The 19,768-nt window shown below is 34.4% G+C and overlaps 1 protein-coding gene across 4 annotated transcripts in view; it reads right to left on the bottom strand.

The window, feature by feature from the left end:
* stxbp1b (syntaxin binding protein 1b) overlaps positions 1-19,597 on the bottom strand; it is a 58,338-nt gene extending 38,741 nt beyond the window's left edge. For all 4 annotated transcript variants that reach the window (XM_030144437.1, XM_030144438.1, XM_030144439.1 and 1 more), the window contains exon 1: positions 19,484-19,597. In XM_030144437.1, the coding sequence (XP_030000297.1) occupies positions 19,484-19,520 (37 nt within the window). In that variant the 5' untranslated portion in view covers positions 19,521-19,597. The remainder of the gene's footprint in view (positions 1-19,483) is intronic.
* Between the last annotated feature and the right edge of the window lie 171 nt (positions 19,598-19,768).

The following is a 19,768-nucleotide window of genomic DNA, read 5'->3' as shown; positions in this document are numbered from 1 at the left end:
GTTTGTTTCAGTGCATTGTTAAAATTTATGTGTACTCGATGGCAATCACGCTGGCGGTATAACGGTCGGGAAATCAATGGTATAAGTGTTGTTTGTGCGTGGAACTGGGCTGGCGGATGGCGATAGGCGGAAATGGCGGTAGCTAATGGAATAATGCATTGGGGATTTTTGTGCAATGGTTTTGGTCGGCGGTGAGCGAAAATGGCGGTATAACGGCGGGCGGTTTAACAAGAGTAGACTGTAATAACATGTAAACAACAAACATACAAATGTGATTTAAGTTGGCACCTTATGGACACAAGAGATATCTGCACCAGGGGTGGAACTGATAGGATCTGATCAATATCAGTGCCATTATCAGTTCTGCTTATCAATCCAATTCCTTATCAATTCTCCTATTGATTCCTGAGGTGTTTTTGTGTGTGAAAAACAGTAGTTGGACAGGTCAGAGTGGAGTTTGTTTGAACATTTTCCAGATCAAATCATTCCCAGTGTCACACATACAGGGTGGGGAAGCAAAATTTACAATATTTTGAGGCAGGGATTGAAAGACAGTGTATGACCAATTAGTTTATTGAAAGTCATGAGAATTTATTTGCCACAAGAAAATGGACATAATAGAAAATGTTTTTATTCTATGTGTCCTCCTTCTTTCTCAATAACTGCCTTCACACGCTTCCTGAAACAAGTGTTCCTCAAATATTGGGGTGACAACTTCTCCCATTCTTCTTTAATAGTATCTTCCAGACTTTCTGGTAATAGTTTTGCTCATAGTCATTCTCTTCTTTCCATTATAAACAGTCTTTATGGACACTCCAACTATTTTTGAAATCTCCTTTGGTGTGACGAGTGCATTCAGCAAATCACACACTCTTTGACGTTTGCTTTTCTGATTACTCATATGGGCAAAAGTTTCTGAAAAGGTATGGATAATAGTGTTAGGTATGATTATGACATCAATATATGTTTGGTTTCAAAACAATTGACGTAGTGCCTGCTGAGAAAAAATAACTAAATGTTCATTGTACATTTTGCTTCCCCACCCTGTATACACTATTGCACTCACACAAACAGAAAGTGAAACACAGTCATATTTTCCTGAACTATTTAATGAACAAATGTAAATATTCTGAACGACTGAGGATTTAAAACATGTTAGGCTGATCTGATCCAGACTGGTCAGTGGTTCACTCCTGGTCAGTGACAGACCAACCACAACAGTGTCCTCTGGTCCAGTTCCTCTGGAGGTCAGTCAGTGGATTTCCTGTTGAATGTCCTTCAGTTCATAAATCCTCCTCTCCTGTGGTTTTTACACTCATCATGTGTCTGTGTACAGTTGAACTTCACTCATTTGGGCTCATCTGAACTGACAGGAGTTTGTCCTCAGTATCTATATTCGGACGGTTTCAGTGTTGGGTGAGGATCTGAAACAGTGGGGGCTGGGGAGGGGTTAACACTAGCACAGACCAAGTCCATGCCTGTGCTTGTTCGGACCGACCCGCAGTCGGACGGACCGGGTCTGTGCACGCACGCTCCAATGGACCGGGTCTGCGCAGGAGCCCCTAACCCTGAATCTCTGGAGCTCTGTCCGTGCAGGTGCATTCCGCCATGTTTTCAGAGGCCAAACATTACAAACTGTGCACACACGCCTGGAGTGCCGCTGCTTCTTCAGGAAAGGAACAGTACTGTGAGTTTTCTAGGTGCAGTAATCGAACACGGTTATCATAATAATTAGAATTTAAACAGTAATGCTAACTGTCGGAAATTTTTATCGCGGTTTATCATTATACTGCTTATCATTACATCCCTACCTGGGACATACATGTGTTATAATGTCAGAGAAATGTGCAGATATCAGTGTGTTTGAGGGTTAAAAGACATTTAAAAGACACACAAATGCAATGTTTTAGCATTTGCTTCTTTGATTGTTCGTAGATGGATCCTCCTACATTGGAAGTCGCCTAAACCTCCAGCAGAACACGCCTGGATAATAGACATAATGACTTTCTTGAAACTGGAAAAGAGGATCAACCAAGAAATTTTACATTACATGGAAGCCTTTCCTCTGTTACTTTGATAAAACATCAATAATAGAACAGCTATAACACTGGTAATTAAGTGAATGTGGACCAATTTGGGGTGGGGGTGGGGGGTACTAGTTTTGTCTTTTTTTTCATTCTTTTTTTTTGTTTTTTGTTTTTTTTTTTAGTTTACATTTTTGTTTGTTGTTAGTTGGTTTTTGGAAAACTGGAAAACTGAACATGCTTACACCTGTGCTGAGAGGATATGTATACTGAAAATGTGTCCTAACAAAAAGATTATTAAAAAAAAAAAAAAAAAAAAAAAAGGTAAAAGACCTAAGCAGCAGCAGGTTAGAGTTGTTCACATGGATTTATTAGAAATGTAAAACAGTGAAATACAATCTAGTTTTCTAATAAATCTACATAAATGAGTTTAATTACAGTGACATATACAGTATCACCACAGGTCCAAAGAATATAAACCAACATTATAATAATATTTATTGTTTCACATCCTCTGAAGAGCAGAGACACACAGGGACATTTAACCTTCTGGTATCTAGGTGAGCATATTATGCACACTTTCCACTTTATGTTATAAATAAAAGACTAGGGGTGTAAAAAAAAAACATCAGTTCCACAATATATTGTCATATTTCATTTCATGATACTGTATCGATATTAAAAATGACTGTATTGACATTTTTAGGTATTTATTCAAATGGAGATATGGCAGAGGTTCATGTTTTTGTTTTCACATGGGTATTTTGCTCTGTTGTTTGCACTAAAAAAGTAGTATTGTGATATCGCAGGTCATGCATGTAGTTTTTTTTTTTTTTAACTGATAACACTGTTTTGTTAAATAATGGTTATTTCAATCATCCCAAAAGCACTTCTTACTGTCTAAGATGAGCAGATGTTGGTTCTTTTGTTGGGATCACACAAAAATAATGTTCTGATGTTGGATGATTCAGGGGCTGTCCACTATGCATTCTTTTCACAACTAAAAGAATATGAACAGGATCTTAAACTGTAATGTCTGTTAAACCAAATTTTATTTATTTATTTGTTTGTTTTGTTTGTTCGCATGTTTGTTTAAATATTTATTTATTTATTTGTTTGTATGTATTTTTTGTAGTTGTAATTTTATTTTTATTTATCTGTAAAAAATAGTTTTTACATAAGAAAGTTTAGTGATATAGTATTAAATCCTGTTCTGATCAAATAAAAATGTGTTTAGTATTAGTGCATTTTTCTGGTATAATTCAATTTTCCCAGGAAATAATATCTTAGAAGAAGAAACAAAACATACAAAAAATATTGCCTTGTTAACAGTATCATGATATATCGCAATATATTGTATTGTGGTCCCAGTATTGTGATTTGTATCATATCGCCAGCTTCTTGCCAATACACACCCCTATAAAAGATCATATTATTTTTCACAATTTATACTAGATCAGAATTCAAAATTTGTTCATTTTTCCATGGTATTTAAAATTCTGACCCAGCTGATAAAACATTCTAAACAAGGAAAAATTATAGCACTACCACCCTTCACCGAAGTGAGTAAAAAATGCACACTGACACATTTTAGCATTTAACATTTGAGCTATTAATGCATTTGAACCAATGTTCATGTTAATCATTGACATATGCCAGGATAAAAAACGAAAAAAAAAATTGTTTTGTGTTTTTTGCATCAAAAATATGGTTTGTTTACATTACAAACGTGGCATTTAAAGGGTTAAAAATATGACAGTTATTGAGTATTTGGTATTTTTGTTTGTCGCTCAGGTTAAAAGTCAAAGTTAAAAATAAACTGCATGAAAAAAAAAAAAAATTACAATGGTAGTGTGCTGATTATGCACTTTTGATAGTTCAGAAGTTCCTCTCTCAGTGGATAATGAAGGGTTAATATCTAGAATGACTCCTCCTTGGATCATCATGGAAGTAAAACATTAAAAATTAACATCAGACGTTTAATTGGTAACATGCACAAACACAGAACAGGTGAGTTTCTGAGGCCTGCTGTTTTTTAACTTCGCCCGGCGTTGTTGATGAGCACTGTCCCAGTTTCCTGTGCGGGGGTTTTAGCGTCCAGCCTGTCAGACTCAGCGCTGGGACGAACAGGCCTGTCGCAATCACCGCCTCTAATCTGCCCCCAATCCTCTTACCCACGCACCGCCACTCCTTCCCCTCCGCTATTTCTGTTTCTGTGTCAACGGATGTGACGTCACGGCCCACGGTGTCACACAAAACTACAAATATGTCACCACTTTCCCCTTAATGAGCCTAAACGCACTGTTATAACACCATATAGCTGCATTTATTTATTACCCCACCCCCGAAGAGGAGGTAAGGGGGAGTGTTTTTGGTTCGGTTTGTTTGTTTGTTTGTTTGTTTGTTTTTTGACACTTTAGCAGCAAAACCATTGGTTGAATTCAAACCAAATTGGGTTTATAGATTACCAGTGACCCTGAATAGATGTTGTTACATTTTGGGAAAAGAAGGTCAAAGTTCACATTTTTTATGAATTTTTAAAATCTTTTTTCTTCTCCCATTTACTTAAAATGGGTGAAACTTCACATGTCCATAAAAACATCAATTTTGTTTCAATGTACTTCAAACTTGGCACCAAGGTTATTATCGTTAACAAAAACTAACAAAATGACGAAAACTAGAATTGTAAAAACATTTTCGTTAACTGAAATAAATTAAAACCATAATTAAAAGAAAAAAAACAATAACTAACTGAAACTGTATTGTGTGTTTACAAAACTAACTGAAATGTATAAAAATTCTGGATAAAATTCCCTTCATTTTCGTCTTTGTCAATGTCGGATTGATATAAAATCGATTTATTTCCTTCAAGCAATTTTAGCCGCTGGCACCGTATGATATTTAACGGCTTCTCATCACTTGTCGTTTAGTCGTCTTCTGGTCCCCACTCTACCTGGAAACATGGAGACTAAAGCTGGGAGAAAGCAGCAGAGTCCTGTCTGGGATTTATTTGAATATGACGGTGAAGAAGAGAAAAGATATAAAGAAACTAAAACTAAGCATTTAGAAAATAACGAAAATGAATAAAAACTAGCAAACCTGCTCTAAAAACTAATTAAAACTAACCGAATTAGACAAATAAAAAGTCAAAACTAAATAAAACTAAACTATAATGAAAAATCCAAAACTATTAGAACCTTGCTTGGCACAAATATAGAGGCAACTGATCTGCTGACATCAGCACATGCACAGACATGATGACATCAGCTGGATCGATGCCAAAATAAGCAACAATACGAACAAGGGGCGGGGTTTGTTGTGCCTGGAACTATTTGTTTATTTTTTCATTTTTTTTATTCAGACTATACAACAGGTCACAGTAATCCACCCATATTACATCAATATCATCATCATGTGCAACTATATTGTAAATATATAAACTAGAAAAGCACTCGGAGAGCACAGACCTCCGCCAAGGCAGATCAAATGAAAAAAATGAACAAAACTGAACAGAAATCGACAAAATAATGAAAAAAATGAACAAAGCCGAAAAGAAATCGACAAAATAATGAAAAAAAATGAACAAAAACCGAACGGAAATCGACAAAATAATGAAAAAAAATGAACAAAACCGAACGGAAATCGACAAAATAATGAAAAAAAATGAACAAAACTGAAGAGAAATCGACAAAAAAATGAAAAAAAATGAACAAAACCGAACGGAAATCGACAAAATAATGACAAAATGAACAAAACCGAACGGAAATTGACAAAAAACGAAAACAAATGAACAAAACTGAACGGAAATCAACAAAATAATGAAAAAAAGAACAAAACCGAATGGAAATCCACAAAATAATGAAAAAATGAACAAAACTGAACAGAATTTGGCAAAATCATGAAAAAAATTAACAAAACTGAACAGAAATCGACAAAATAATGAAAAATAATGAAAAAAATGAACAAAACTGAACGGAAATCAACAAAATAATGAAAAAAATGAACAAAACCGAACGCAAATCGACAAAACAAGGGGAAAAAAATGAACAAAAATGAACAGAAGTCGACAAAAAATGAAAAAAATGAACAAAACCAAAAAGAAATCGACAAAATAATGAAAAAAAAATAAACCAAACCGAATGGAAATTGACAAAATAATGGAAAAATGAACAAAACTGAACAGAATTTGACAAAATCATGAAAAAACTGAACAAAAACGAACAATAATCGACAAAATAATGAAAAAAAAATGAATAAAACCAAACAGAAATCGACAAAAAATGAAAAAAATGAACAAAACTGAACAGAAATCGACAAAATAATGAAAAAAAATGAACAAAACCAAACGGAAATCGACAAAATAATGAAAAAAAATGAACAAAACCGAACGGAAATCGACAAAATAATGAAAAAAAATGAACAAAACCGAATGGAAATCCACAAAATAATGAAAAAATGAACAAAACTGAACAGAATTTGGCAAAATCATGAAAAAAATGAACAAAACTGAACAGAAATCGACAAAATAATGAAAAATAATGAAAAAAATGAACAAAACTGAACGGAAATCAACAAAATAATGAAAAAAATGAACAAAACCAAACGCAAATCGACAAAATAAGGGGAAAAAAATGAACAAAAATGAACAGAAGTCGACAAAAAATAAAAAAAAATGAACAAAACCAAACAGAAATCAACAAAATAATGAAAAAAAATAAACCAAACCGAATGGAAATCGACAAAATAATGGAAAAATGAACAAAACTGAACAGAATTTGACAAAATCATGAAAAAAATGAACAAAAACAAACAATAATCGACAAAATAATGAAAAAAAAATGAATAAAACCAAACAGAAATCGACAAAAAATGAAAAAAATGAACAAAACTGAACAGAACCCCCCTATCTATGGATTTATGGATAACTAGAAAAGCACTCCAAGAGCGCAGACCTCCGCCAAGGCAGATCAGTGCCCCCCCCCCGATCAACACCAAAATTTCATCATTAGTTCCTTGTGCCAGAATCAACATTTCCTGAAATTTTCATCCAAATTCGTCAATAACTTTTTGAGTTATCTTGCACACAGACAGACAGACAAACCAACGCCAGCAAAAAATCTATCTATCTATCTATCTATCTATCTATCTATCTATCTATCTATCTATCTATCTATGTAAAAAAACAAGTCATATCAATAGAAGATTCCCTTTTTATCTTTCCTGTACATTTTCCTGTACAAGGACATTAATAAAGTTTCTTGAAAAGACACAATGAAATTAAAATTAATATTACACTAAAACAAAATGAAAATGCAAGTCTTTTAATATGTTTTTTTTAATTATTATTATTATTATTTGATTTAGACTTTATAGACTTTAGTTATTGTTTTAGGAGTACAGTAACTCATATTACACAACCAGATTTGGTCCATCGTGTTCTATCTATAAAAAAGATTTCTGTTCAGGACGTTATGATTATTTTAAGAGGCTTAAAGAGGAACGTCCCAATTCTGTGTTTTACAGTTACCAGGTTAACCCTAATAAACACAACTATTAGAGAGGCAGCTTATTAAACAAATAGTTTTTTAAAAAGTGACAATATGTTAGTCTGAATTATTCAATTATAGACCAGTTAGACCAGTACCAGGGTCAGACCAGTTGTCTGTTTTTATATTTTAACTCATTTTATTTATTTATTTTTATTTGATTTCAATGTTTTTTTTAATGCTTTTATTAATTTTTTATTGTGCTTTTATTCTTCTGTACAGCACATTGGTCCACTGTGGTTGTTTTAAAGTGCTTTATAAATAAAGTTGTATTGGATTGGAATAGAATAGAATAGAATAGAATAGAATAGAATAGAATAGAATAGAATAGAATAGAATAGAATAGAATAGAATAGAATACCCTTTACTGTCAGTGTGTGCTCAATGACTTTAGCTGTGTTACTTCAGTCAGCGCAACAATATGAATAATGATTAAAAAAATAAATAATAATAAATATGTCAGAAAATAAGAATAGAGCAAAAATAAAATTACAAAAAATTAAAAAAATAAAAGAAGAAAATAGAATATGAAATTTTACTAAAACTAAAGTAAAATGAGCTAAAAAACAGACATCCAATATGAATAGACACAATATAAACAGTAAATTTGTTGCAGGTGTGAAGCATGGGGAGGAGACAGTTCAACACTTGTCATGTTGATCATGATCTGAATCAGTGTAATGGGTTCAAAACCTTCTGTACTGTGCATTTATTTTGTTCATATCATCGATCGCCTTCAGTGGATGAGGCTGACTGATCAAATAAATGCATTTATTAAACAGCAGTGGGTGAAAACATGCTCCCATGGATGACTTTCACTGGTCAAATATGTCTTTGCTAATATAAATTAAGCAGCATGTCAGGTCCGGCATTGAAATGTGGTTCAACAAAACTCATTTTACAGACAGTGGAATATCAAGGAGAACCTCAGATACTGTATGAAGTTTCCCCTGGCTCATCTGTTCAGCACCAAGAGGAGCCACACTACCGTTCTGCTGGCAGCATGCAGGACAAGACGAGTTAAAAATAAATAAATAAACTAGAAAAGCACTCGGAGAGCACAGACCTCCGCCCAGGCAGATCAGCCCCCCCCCCATCACCACAAAAATTGATCACTTTGCTTTGTGTGTTTGCGTGCATGTTTGTTTGTTTGTTTGTTTAATTTGTTTGTTTGCATGTTTGTTTGATTGTTTGTTTGTTGATAACTCAAAAAGTTATGGATGGGGGGGATCTGTCTTGGCGGAGGTCTGCGCTCTCTGAGTGCTTTTTACCTCCGCCAAGGAGGTTATGTTTTTGCCAGGGTTTGTTTGTTTGTCTGTCTGTTTGTTTGTTTGTTTGTTTGTTTGTTTGTTTGTTTGTTTGTTTGTCTGTCCGTTAGTGTGCAACATAACTCAAAAAGTTATGGACAGATTTGGATGAAATTTTCAGGGTTTGTTGGAAATGGGATAAGGAAGAAATGATTAAATTTTGGTGGTGATCGGGGGTGGGGGGGCCCACGGGGGGGGCCACTGATCAGCCTTGGCGGAGGTCTGCGCTCTCCGAGTGCTTCTAGTCTTGTTTATTCCTTGTGTCAGTATCAACATTTCCTGAAAACTTCATCCAAATCTGTCTATAACTTTTTTAATTATCTTGCTAACAGACAAACAAACAAACAAACAAACAAACCCTAAAGAAAACATCACCTTCGCTGTTCCTTGGTGGAGGTAATAAATAAATAAATAAAACTAGAAAAGCACTCGGAGAGTGCAGACCTCTGCCAGGGCACATCAGCTGCCCCCCATCACCACAAAAATTTAATCATTTGTTCCTTGTGCCAGTATCAATATTTCCAGAAAATTTCATCCAAATCCATCCATAACTTTTTGAGTTATCTTGCACACAGACAGACATCGGCAAAAACAGAACCTCCTTGGTGGAGGTAATAAAAATTAAACTAGAAGCACTCGGAGAGCGCAGACCTCCGCCAAGGCTGATCAGTGGCCCCCCCCCGTGGGCCCCCCCACCCCCGATCACCACCAAAATTTAATCATTTCTTCCTTATCCCATTTCCAACAAACCCTGAAAATTTCATCAAAATCTGTCCATAACTTTTTGAGTTATGTTGCACACTAACGGACAGACAAACAAACAAACAAACAAACAAACAAACAAACAAACAAACAAACAAACAAACAAACCCTGGCAAAAACAGAACCTCCTTGGCGGAGGTAATAACATTTCTGCAACAAAGCAGAAAAATGGCTGAAACTGCCAGTGTCCCTGGAGGGCGTGCTTGTGGGCCGTCTGTTCTTTGGCCACACCTCTTATGGGCGTGGCTTACCCTTCTAAAAGCTCCACCTGCGCAGGTGTGTGTGTCCTCTGACTGAACACCTGATGAGCTCAGGACAAACACACTGGTTTGGTTTAGTTTGCTTCACACACACTGACCTCACACACACAAACATGTATTCTATTATTATATTAATGATATCTGACCTGAAATAAGTACACTGTGTGGACAAAAGTATGTGGACACGTTGAATTCAGGTGTTTCTTTTCTAACAGGGGTCTGGGATACAAAACAATAATGACTAATGTAAGAATATAGTTTTATATTATGGGATAAATATCATTGCATTGGTTGGTTTGGTTTAAATTGTTATGTTTTTTTCCAAAAATGCCTCAGAGATTGTTTTGACTTAATTTCTCTCAACATTCATTTTGTTCTTGTTTATTTTTTTTTTTGTCTATGATTTTAAATATTCTACCTCTAAATTTCTATAATATTTTTCCTGCTCAGACTGTAAAAAATAATTTTCTGCCAAAACTAACCATCTACTTTCTTCACATCTCACTGAGGAAGAAAAATCTCCCATTAAACTTTAAGGAAATATTAATGTTTTTATCAGCATGAACAGGACATCTGACAGCTGTGGAAAATTATTTATGGTCACTGAGATTTTATGTGAAAACAAAAAAAAACAAAAAACAAATTTTGGTTCTCGGTCTTTAATAGACAAATAATAAGTCAGTGTAACATCACTTAGATTGTAGGTGTCAAACAGCCCAACAAACAAATCTGACTTTATAACACATGCTGTAATTAAAGGTTCTGCTCTTATTTAATTCAGTCTCAGCCTTTGAGAGTTTTCTGTTTTGATAAAATAATCTTTGAAATTACTATTTTTTTGTTTTGTTTTTATGAACATCTACATGATCAGTGAATTAAATGTAAGAAAATATCTAATTTTCACTCAAAAATACTAATTACAGAGGATAATATTTTAATAAAAGTTGATAAATCACTTAGCAAAGGTTAAAATGCAGAGGAAAAGTCATTTGGAAGTTTCTGCAGAAATAGTTTTCAGTCTTTAACACCGGTTAAAATCTTTGCTTTAAACAAATGCACCAAATGGACAAACACATTTTCTACTTTTACACTGTGTTTTCTTTGTCTTTGTTTTAGTGCAAAAAAACCCAACATTAAATTATGAAATACTTACTTTTATAAACTATCCAAATAAAAAAAATGTGAATAACCTGAAAAAAAATGAAATTTCTTAAGAAAAATAAGTGTAATTTTAACAATATTCTGCCTCAACTTATCATTTAAACATGTGCATTATGGATTGGCTCTACAAAGACACAAAACACTGAAGAACAGGGAGAAAACTGTTAAAATTTGACTTAATTTTCTTTAGACATTTCAGGTTTACATTTGTTCAGGTTATTCACATTTTATTGTTACAGGACAGTTTGTAAATGTAAATATTTTCATAATTTAATGTTATTTTTTGCACTAAAACCAAGACAAAAATTTGAAGTTTTCATTATTTATAGGTATAATGTAATGCGTGTTTTTTGTTTGTTTGTTTGTTTTTTCACATCAAACCAAGAAGAAAATATGGAGTCGTTATTTCTTGTAGGTTATTATGTTATTATTTTACTGTAGATCATATTAATCTGTATGTAGAACCTGAACTAAAATGAGTTTGACAGCTTTGAATGTGGAATTTTTGTACTTTTACAAATTCATCCCATGTTTGAAGCCCCAGCTCTAATGTCTTTTGAATATGTTAAAATAAAAAAAAAATAAAAAAATAAAAACAGATGTCCTGAAGTCATGAACAACTAGAAACATCCTCCGCTGATACCAAGAACATGAACCACCTGTGAAACGATAAAATTTCAACCACTAACCACAGAAGTTCACACCAAACCCACAGAATATTAACACATGTCCTGCAAAAGGAACTGTTCTTGGAAAGATGATGCAATGTTTTGTATGAAGATGACTGTGCACTGATGGTAAAGATTAAAAACACTTGTGGCCTCTGCTTTTTCATGAGGCAGAGCATTTTTAACAAAAAAAAAAAAAAAGTCCTAACATTAGAAAAGTGCAGTGGGAAAAACTATTTAAAAAATGTGCAAAAACAAAGAAAAACAGGCTGGATTTAACCATTTTGTGCATCTGATTATAAAAATGACTTAGAAATTTATGCTGCAATTTGCTTTAAAACTGCACAACCTTAATAATGCACATATACTCAGACATATTTTTGCTCTGATAGTTTCCCACTTGAACCATTTGACTGAATGTTTTATGCAACACACTGCTGTTTAATACTTGAAATCTGTTTAAGGTGTCTGTTAAAGATTTTTCCAGCTCTGTCTGTCATCTACTCACACTTCAATAAACATAAAAATAGAAAGGCTTCTGGAAAAATACACACTTAGACTTTTGTTTTGTTTTTCATTATGCTGTTGTAGGTATTTTACAACAACACATCACAAAGAAAACAAGAAAAGCCCTTGGAGAGCATGGAACTCCGCCCAGAGAGATCTGCCCCCCCTCCCACGATCACCACCAAAATTTGATCATTTCTTCCTTGTGCCAGCATCAACATTTTGTGAAAATTTCATGAAAATCCATCCATAACTTTTTGAGTTATCTGGCTAACAAACAAACAAACAAACAAACAAACACACACACGTAAACACACAGAGCAGAGTGAACACTATACCTCCTGGTGGAGGTAACTACAAATCCCAGGTCACTAAAGGACTAAATAAAAGACAGTGGGACATTATGGACTAAAAATATTATTACTGCAGTAAAATGTGATGTAAAAACAGGATTATGAAGGCTTTTTGGGGCTGGTTTGGACAGTTCATAAATCCACATTACACCTGAATATCAACACAGTAGTCACTTTTCCACTGACCCTCAAACTGCGCAAATATAACTTGCGCATAAAAAATTTACCTAATGGAAAAACAACAATTTTGCCAAAAGTCTCAAGTTTCTCCGCTACCTAGAGGTGGTTTTTCAGGCGTAGCATAAATGGTATATCACGCAAGACTGCAACGGAAAGACCTTTTTCTGCAACTAGAGTCAGGTGAATTAAAAACCCAATGTTGACGGACGTTACAACAAGCAAAGAAGAAGAAGAAGAAACATGTTGCGGTTAGGGATGTAAACAATTAATCGACTAACGATTAATTGTCGATAAGAATTTGCTCGATTAAATTATTAATTGTCGGTTAATTGCCCTTGTCCACCTGTCCACACCTGTCCGAAGGCTGCCCGTTTGTCCGCGCTGCGACACCGTGGCTGGGCTAGCCGGTCATTGAACCGGATCATGGCGTTGATGAGTCAGAATGTCTTTATGGACATGGTGGAGCCAAACACAGACCCACCGTCTGTTTGTGGGAGCGGTGCACCCCCGAACAAATACAGGCACAAATGCGGGGTCGTATCGGATGGTTTTCCTGGAGGTTGGTCTAGTCCACGGTCAGTGAGACAGAAGTTGAAAACGTCCTCCAGGCTCCTGATCCAGGACACAGGTATGTAATGCATTTGCGAAACTTCAGGAGGAAAAGATAAATGAGCGAAAAGTTTTACTTTCACTTCTGCGGGGGCACGGACTGCACCGCCCCGCACCCCCATAGTATTAGAAGTAGGACGGAAAGGGATGCATGCACACGCACGGTTACCAACAAACATGCATGCATCCGCTGGTCGTACTGCACGTGTGCGAGGACCCCCGTCCCCACAAAACGCACGCGCGTGCACCCCCCCCCCCCCCCCCCCCCCCCCCCCCCCCCCATTGCACCCCCCCACATCAACAGATGAATTCCACAGGAAACACTGACTGTATCCAGTGGTTCAATAAAACAGTCATTAAAGAATAGGACATGCTTTCATCATGAAGTACATGAGTATATTCTCAGGAAAATCACCGCTTATCAAGTAATTATTAATCGATCAATAAGGACAACCAACTAATGATTAATGAATTAATTGATCATTTGCATCCCTAGTCACGGTATGTGTGGACACACCAGGAAACCAAATCATTTTTGAATTTAGTATGAGATAGAGGAGTAATATATAATAATAATGAATATATCTGTAAATAAACACCATATTTATGTTCGTCATCATGTTTATAGAATGACTTCTTGTATCATCCCGCGATAATAAATAAACAAATCATCGCATTTGTGATTTAATGGAAAAACTGACATTACACACTTGTGTTTTTTCAACATTTAGTAAATATCGGTAATGTTTTGCGCAGATGTCCAATGGTAAAGTGACTAATAAGATACAGACATATATAATATATATATATATATAATATAAAATAATGTGCAATTAAAATATGTGCTAAACGAGTGGTTCCAGGCACAACAAACTCCGCCCCTCGCACATATTGTAGTTTATTTTGGCATCGATCCAGCTGATGTCATCATACCAGTTGCCTCTGTATATGTGCCAAGTTTGAAGTAAACTACTTTTCCCAAAATGTAATCAGGTCTATTCTGGGTCACTGGTAATCTATAAACCCAATTTGGTACGAATTCAACCAATAGTTTTGCTGCTAAAGTGTTAAAAAACAAACAAACCGAACCCCTCACCCCCCCCCCCCCCCCTTTTTTTTTGGGGGGGGGAGGGGTAATTAGAAGTATACTGTATGAAAGGGTTCAATCTCTTAAATATAAAAGTAGTGTAAAAATGAGTAAATGTAACAGTGTGAACAGAAGGTCCTGAGAGACAACAGTAAAAATATCAGCCTGATACTGTCAGAAATACACCCCCCCCCCCCCCCCCCCTCCTCCCCCTCCTCCCTCTCCTCCTCTGACACAGATCTGATCTGAGGTCTGTTTGTGACTTTCACATGTGTCCAGTTTCAGACTTTTATCAATAACTGCAGTTTTCACTTTCAAACAGAGCCTCTTATGTTAGAAACAGTGTTGTGTTTTTGTAAGAACTGTGCAACAAACATGGTGTAAAAGTAGAACATGTGTTTGTCCGTTTGGTGCATTTGTTTAAGGTGGATCATTAGAACAGTTTTAGTGTTTTATCAGTTTATAAAAACTGGAGCATCAGCGTCCAGGCAGTTCCAGAACAGATCTGAACCAGTTTCAAAGACTGAAAACTATTTCTGCAGAGAATTCCAAATGAGTTTTCTCAGCATTTTAAGTGATTTATCAACATTTAATACAATATTATCCTCTGCAGTTTGCATTTTCCAGTGAAAATCAGGTGTTTTTCTATTTTTAATTCACTGATCATGTAGATGTTCAGTTTTTCATCTACATTTTAACCCTTTATCGGGCAAGTAACTATTTTTGGTAATTTCCAAACACATTAAACCCCATGCCTCAGTGAGGTCCAGCAGTGTGTTGGTTTATATAAAACTATACAGTGATTAACAGAGATTTGATGGAAGTTTTGAAGCTGTAAATAGTGAATATGAGTGTTTTTTATTAGTTTATGACCTTATAACAGCTGTTTTATTGCATGTGTTTCCTTTTCAGCAAGTGCTGATCGGAGGTTTTCTGGCAAGAGGAAGGAAACGGTTGTCACGGCAACCGACAAGGAGGTAGATGACGATGTCTGATAAAACACTAAGGTGTGAAATTTTAAATTTCAGAGTATTTCAGTGAGTGTCCTATAAAGGGTTAACCTTTGCTAAGTGATTTATCAACTTTCATTACAATATTATCTTCTGCAGTTTGCATTTTTCAGTGAAAATCAGTTATTTTTCTATTTTTAATTCACTGATCATGTAGCTGTTCATAAAAATATCAGATGAATTTGAAGGTTATTATAACAAAACAGCAAAAACTGTACAAAAAATTTACTATTTCACCAAAATATATCATTAACTGCTGCAAACATAGTGTAAAAGTAGAAAACGTGTTTGTCCATTTGGTGCATTTGTTTAAGGTGGATCATTAGAACAGTTTTAGTTTGTTATCAGTTTATAAAAACTGGAGCATCAGCGTCCAGGCAGTTCCAGAACAGATCTGAACCAGTTTTAAAGACTGAAAACTATTTCTGCAGAGACTTCTACATGAGTTTTCATCTACATCAGAGGTGTCAGATTCATTTGAGTTCAGGGGCCAGATTCAGCTACATTTGATCTGCAGTGGGCCGGACCAGAAAAATAATAACATAATAACCTATAAATAATGACAACTCCAAATTTTTGTCTTTATTTTAGTGTAAAAAAACAAACAAACATTAAATTATGAAAATACTTACTTTTATAAACTATCCAAAAAAAGAAAGAAAAAAATGAAATTTAAATTTAAAAACATAAGAAAAATTAGTGAAATTTTAACAATATTATTCCTCAACTTCTCATTTGTCCATGTGCATTCTGGATCAGATCTACAAAGACACTAAACACTGAAGAACAGGCAGAATATGGTTCAAATTGGGCTGAATTTTCTTTAGACATTTCAGGTTGTTCATATTTGTTCAGGTTATTCACATTTTAGTGTTAGAGGATAGTTTGGAAATGTAAATATTTTCATAAGTTAATGTTATTTTTTCCAGTAATACAAAGAAAAAAAATTCTAGATTTTATTTTACTTGAAGATTTTTTTTTGGGGGGGGGGCTTAATTCAAGATTTTTTTTATTTAATTGAAGATTTTTTTGGACTTAATTCAAGATTTTTTCCTTAATTCAAGCTACTTTTTTTTTTTTTGCTTAATTCAATGCAAGACTGTGGAATTTTGCACTTGGCAAAAACATCCCAGGGGCCAGGCCACATGTTTGACACCCTTGATCTACATTTTAACCTTTGCAAAGTGATTTATCAACATTTATTAAAATATTATCATCTGTAATTAGTATTTTTAAGTGAAAATTAGATATTTATCTATATTTAATTCACTGATCATTTAGATGTTCATGAAAAACAAAACAAAAAATATTGTAATTTCAAAGATTATTGTATCAAAACATTGAAAACTGACCCAAAACAGACTTAAATAACATATATCATTAACTCTCAAAGGCTGAGGCTGAATTAAATAAGAGCAGAACCTTTAATTATAACATGTGTTATAAAGTCAGATGTGTTTGTTGGGCTGTTTGACAGTTAGGATGTAAGTGATGGACTGACTTATTATTTGTCTGTTAAAGACCTAGAACCAAAATTTTTTTTTTTTTTTTTTTTTATTTCACAAAACATCTCACTTTTTCACGTCAGATTGAGTCAAGTTATTTGATTAGTTTTGCATTTTAATCCTAAAGTCCTGAACAGCAGGTGACAAAACCATCCACTGATCTGAACTGTTTAAAACCTGTTCATCCACAGCTGTCCATTAAAATCGTTTAATTACTGAGAGAATATTTCTGCATATCTACATTAACCCGCTGGTATCCCATCCAGCAAGGCCCTTACTAAGCACCAAGTGGGCCTTTTTGGCACACTTGTGGAATAATGTCAAAAAAATTTTCATACAGTTTGTTTTTAACTCTCTTACACTTTTTTCTATTTCATCAACTTGAGCCGTAAATAAAAATACCAAATACTCAATAATTGTCACATTTTTTAACCCTTTAAATGCTGTGTTTGTAATGTAAACAAACCATTTTTTTGGATGCAAAAAACACAAAAAATTTATTTTTTTCAATATACTACATAAAAAGTGGATCACATATTTGATTTTTTCATCCTGGCATATGTCAATGATTAACTCCAACATCGGTTAATCTGCATTATTATTTTTGGCGCTAGGTCAAATGTTCAAAAATACTAGCATCTGTCACCAAGTGTGCGTAAAATGGCACACCTATAAATCAAACTATTAATATTATATATTGATTTATTTTTCTGCTCTAATTTGATTTATTTTTGTGAATCAAGGTCAGCTCTAATCATACAGATACAAATAATCATTCATTTTAGATTTTTTTTTAACCCTTTAAACGATCTCTTTTCATCATGATGTCACTACATTTTTTGATGCAAATAAACACAAAATATGTTGTTGGGTTTTTGTTTTTTTTTTCAAAATACTACATAAAAATTGGATTACATATTATTTGATTTTTGCAGCCTGGCATGTGTCAATGATTAACAGCAACATTAACAATGTTAATAAATTAATTTCGACCCTCCCCTCTCAAATGAAGCCCAGATATCAGTGAAAGCAGGATTTAGGCTTTAATGGCTTTCAGATCAAAAACAGTGGTTATCATGGAAGAAATAGTGCGTTTTAGGCACACTTGGGAGACAGATGCTAGTCTTGTAATTTTCTTTTGTTTACAACGTGCAAATGTTAGTTGGTGGCCAGAATTTTAAAGATCATGCACAAATGAACAACTTTTGAATTCTAACCTTATTTAAATTGTGAAAAATAATATGAAGTTTTTTAACACGAAGTGCAACATGTACCTAAAAAGCACACCTGGATACTGGAGGGTTAAAATGTTAAAATAATATACACATCCTTCAGACTTATAGAACTTTAAGAAATAATTAACACTCATGCTGTGATAAGAATAGAGTGAAAATTACAGAGTTCTCTATCTATCTATCTATCTATCTATCTATCTATCTATCTATCTATCTATCTATACATATAAAAGGCCATTATTTCAACATTATGGTCTTGCAGTTTAAACGGCACCACATTGTTTTTCAATTTACAGTTTTATTTTGTAAAAACAATACAAATCCATCATTTCTTCATACAAATGTGGTTTTGTTCACACACTGTTCCTGTAAAAACTACAGCTATATTTGATTCAATCATTAACACAAAAATCTTTCCAATTAAACAACTTTGCATTATATTGTCACTTACAGTTTTTTTATGTTGCAATTTTACAACTTTTTGGTGTTAATTCTACAGTCTTTTTTTTTTTTTTTTTTTTTTTACAGTGCAGTACTGATGCAAACATGCACATATTTCTGTATTTTTTTTTTTTCTAAAATAACTGTATTTTCACTCTGTTTTGTTGCTACTTTTACTTAAATAAAGGGTCTGGTTACTTCCTCCATTACTGTCCAATAATAATAATTCAGTTTGTGCACAGTTTTTGAGAATAAACCCTCACTTTAATAACAGAAACGGGTTTTTTTCTTCTTCTAATAGTCTTTTCTGTGAGATCTGACCAGTTTTTCAGACCACTCATCCTCTTTTTGCACCATTAAAGTTCACCTCCTAATAAATCAAACCTAATACAGTCCAACACAGGCTCAAACTGTTGCAGACTTGGACCTGTCCGTGTTTTATCACTCATGTTTTTCCACCCACGGCTCCTCCTCTGGGTATGATGTCCACTAAAGAACTTAATCCTCACGGACACAGATTAGTGCGGCAGGATTTGCACCAAACCAGGACTGTGCGCCAAACAAACACCGACAAAACCATCGATAAATGATGCAAAAAGGAGGCTAAAGCATCACTAAATAACTGCATCTGTCATCAGCCAATAATTCAAACACAGATAAGTCACTCCAGGAGCCGCAGCTGGTTTGCGCCGGTGCGTATTTGCGCATCTTGACCCGCAAAAAAAAAAAAAAAAGAAAAAGAAAAACAACCAAACTAAATCTACTGATCCATGGAAGTATGAATAAAACTGACTGAAAGTGTCAATAATTCAAGTATAAAGGGCTTACTTTCTCCCACAATGGCTTTTAGTCCCAGCGGCGGCATGATGCGTCCTGTGCGGTGCGTCCTCCTCTGACACTGACCTGGACCAGGACCTCCGACCACCGACAAGTCCCCTGAACGCACCCACAAGGACACTTCCGGTACATTAGCATTCACAATAAAAGCTTTTATTCTGCCGCAGACGGATTTACTCCATGTAATTATGTTAAAGTCAACACTATCATTTTAATACATGATTAAATATTGTTTCATTTAATTCTTTGTGTCTGTATTTCTTTTCTTTTTTTTTT

Source organism: Sphaeramia orbicularis, chromosome 9 (genome assembly GCF_902148855.1).
Source record: "Sphaeramia orbicularis chromosome 9, fSphaOr1.1, whole genome shotgun sequence".
NCBI lineage: Eukaryota > Metazoa > Chordata > Actinopteri > Kurtiformes > Apogonidae > Sphaeramia > Sphaeramia orbicularis.
The sequence above is the reverse complement of the archived record's forward strand: the minus strand, read 5'-3'. Positions and strand labels throughout refer to the sequence as shown.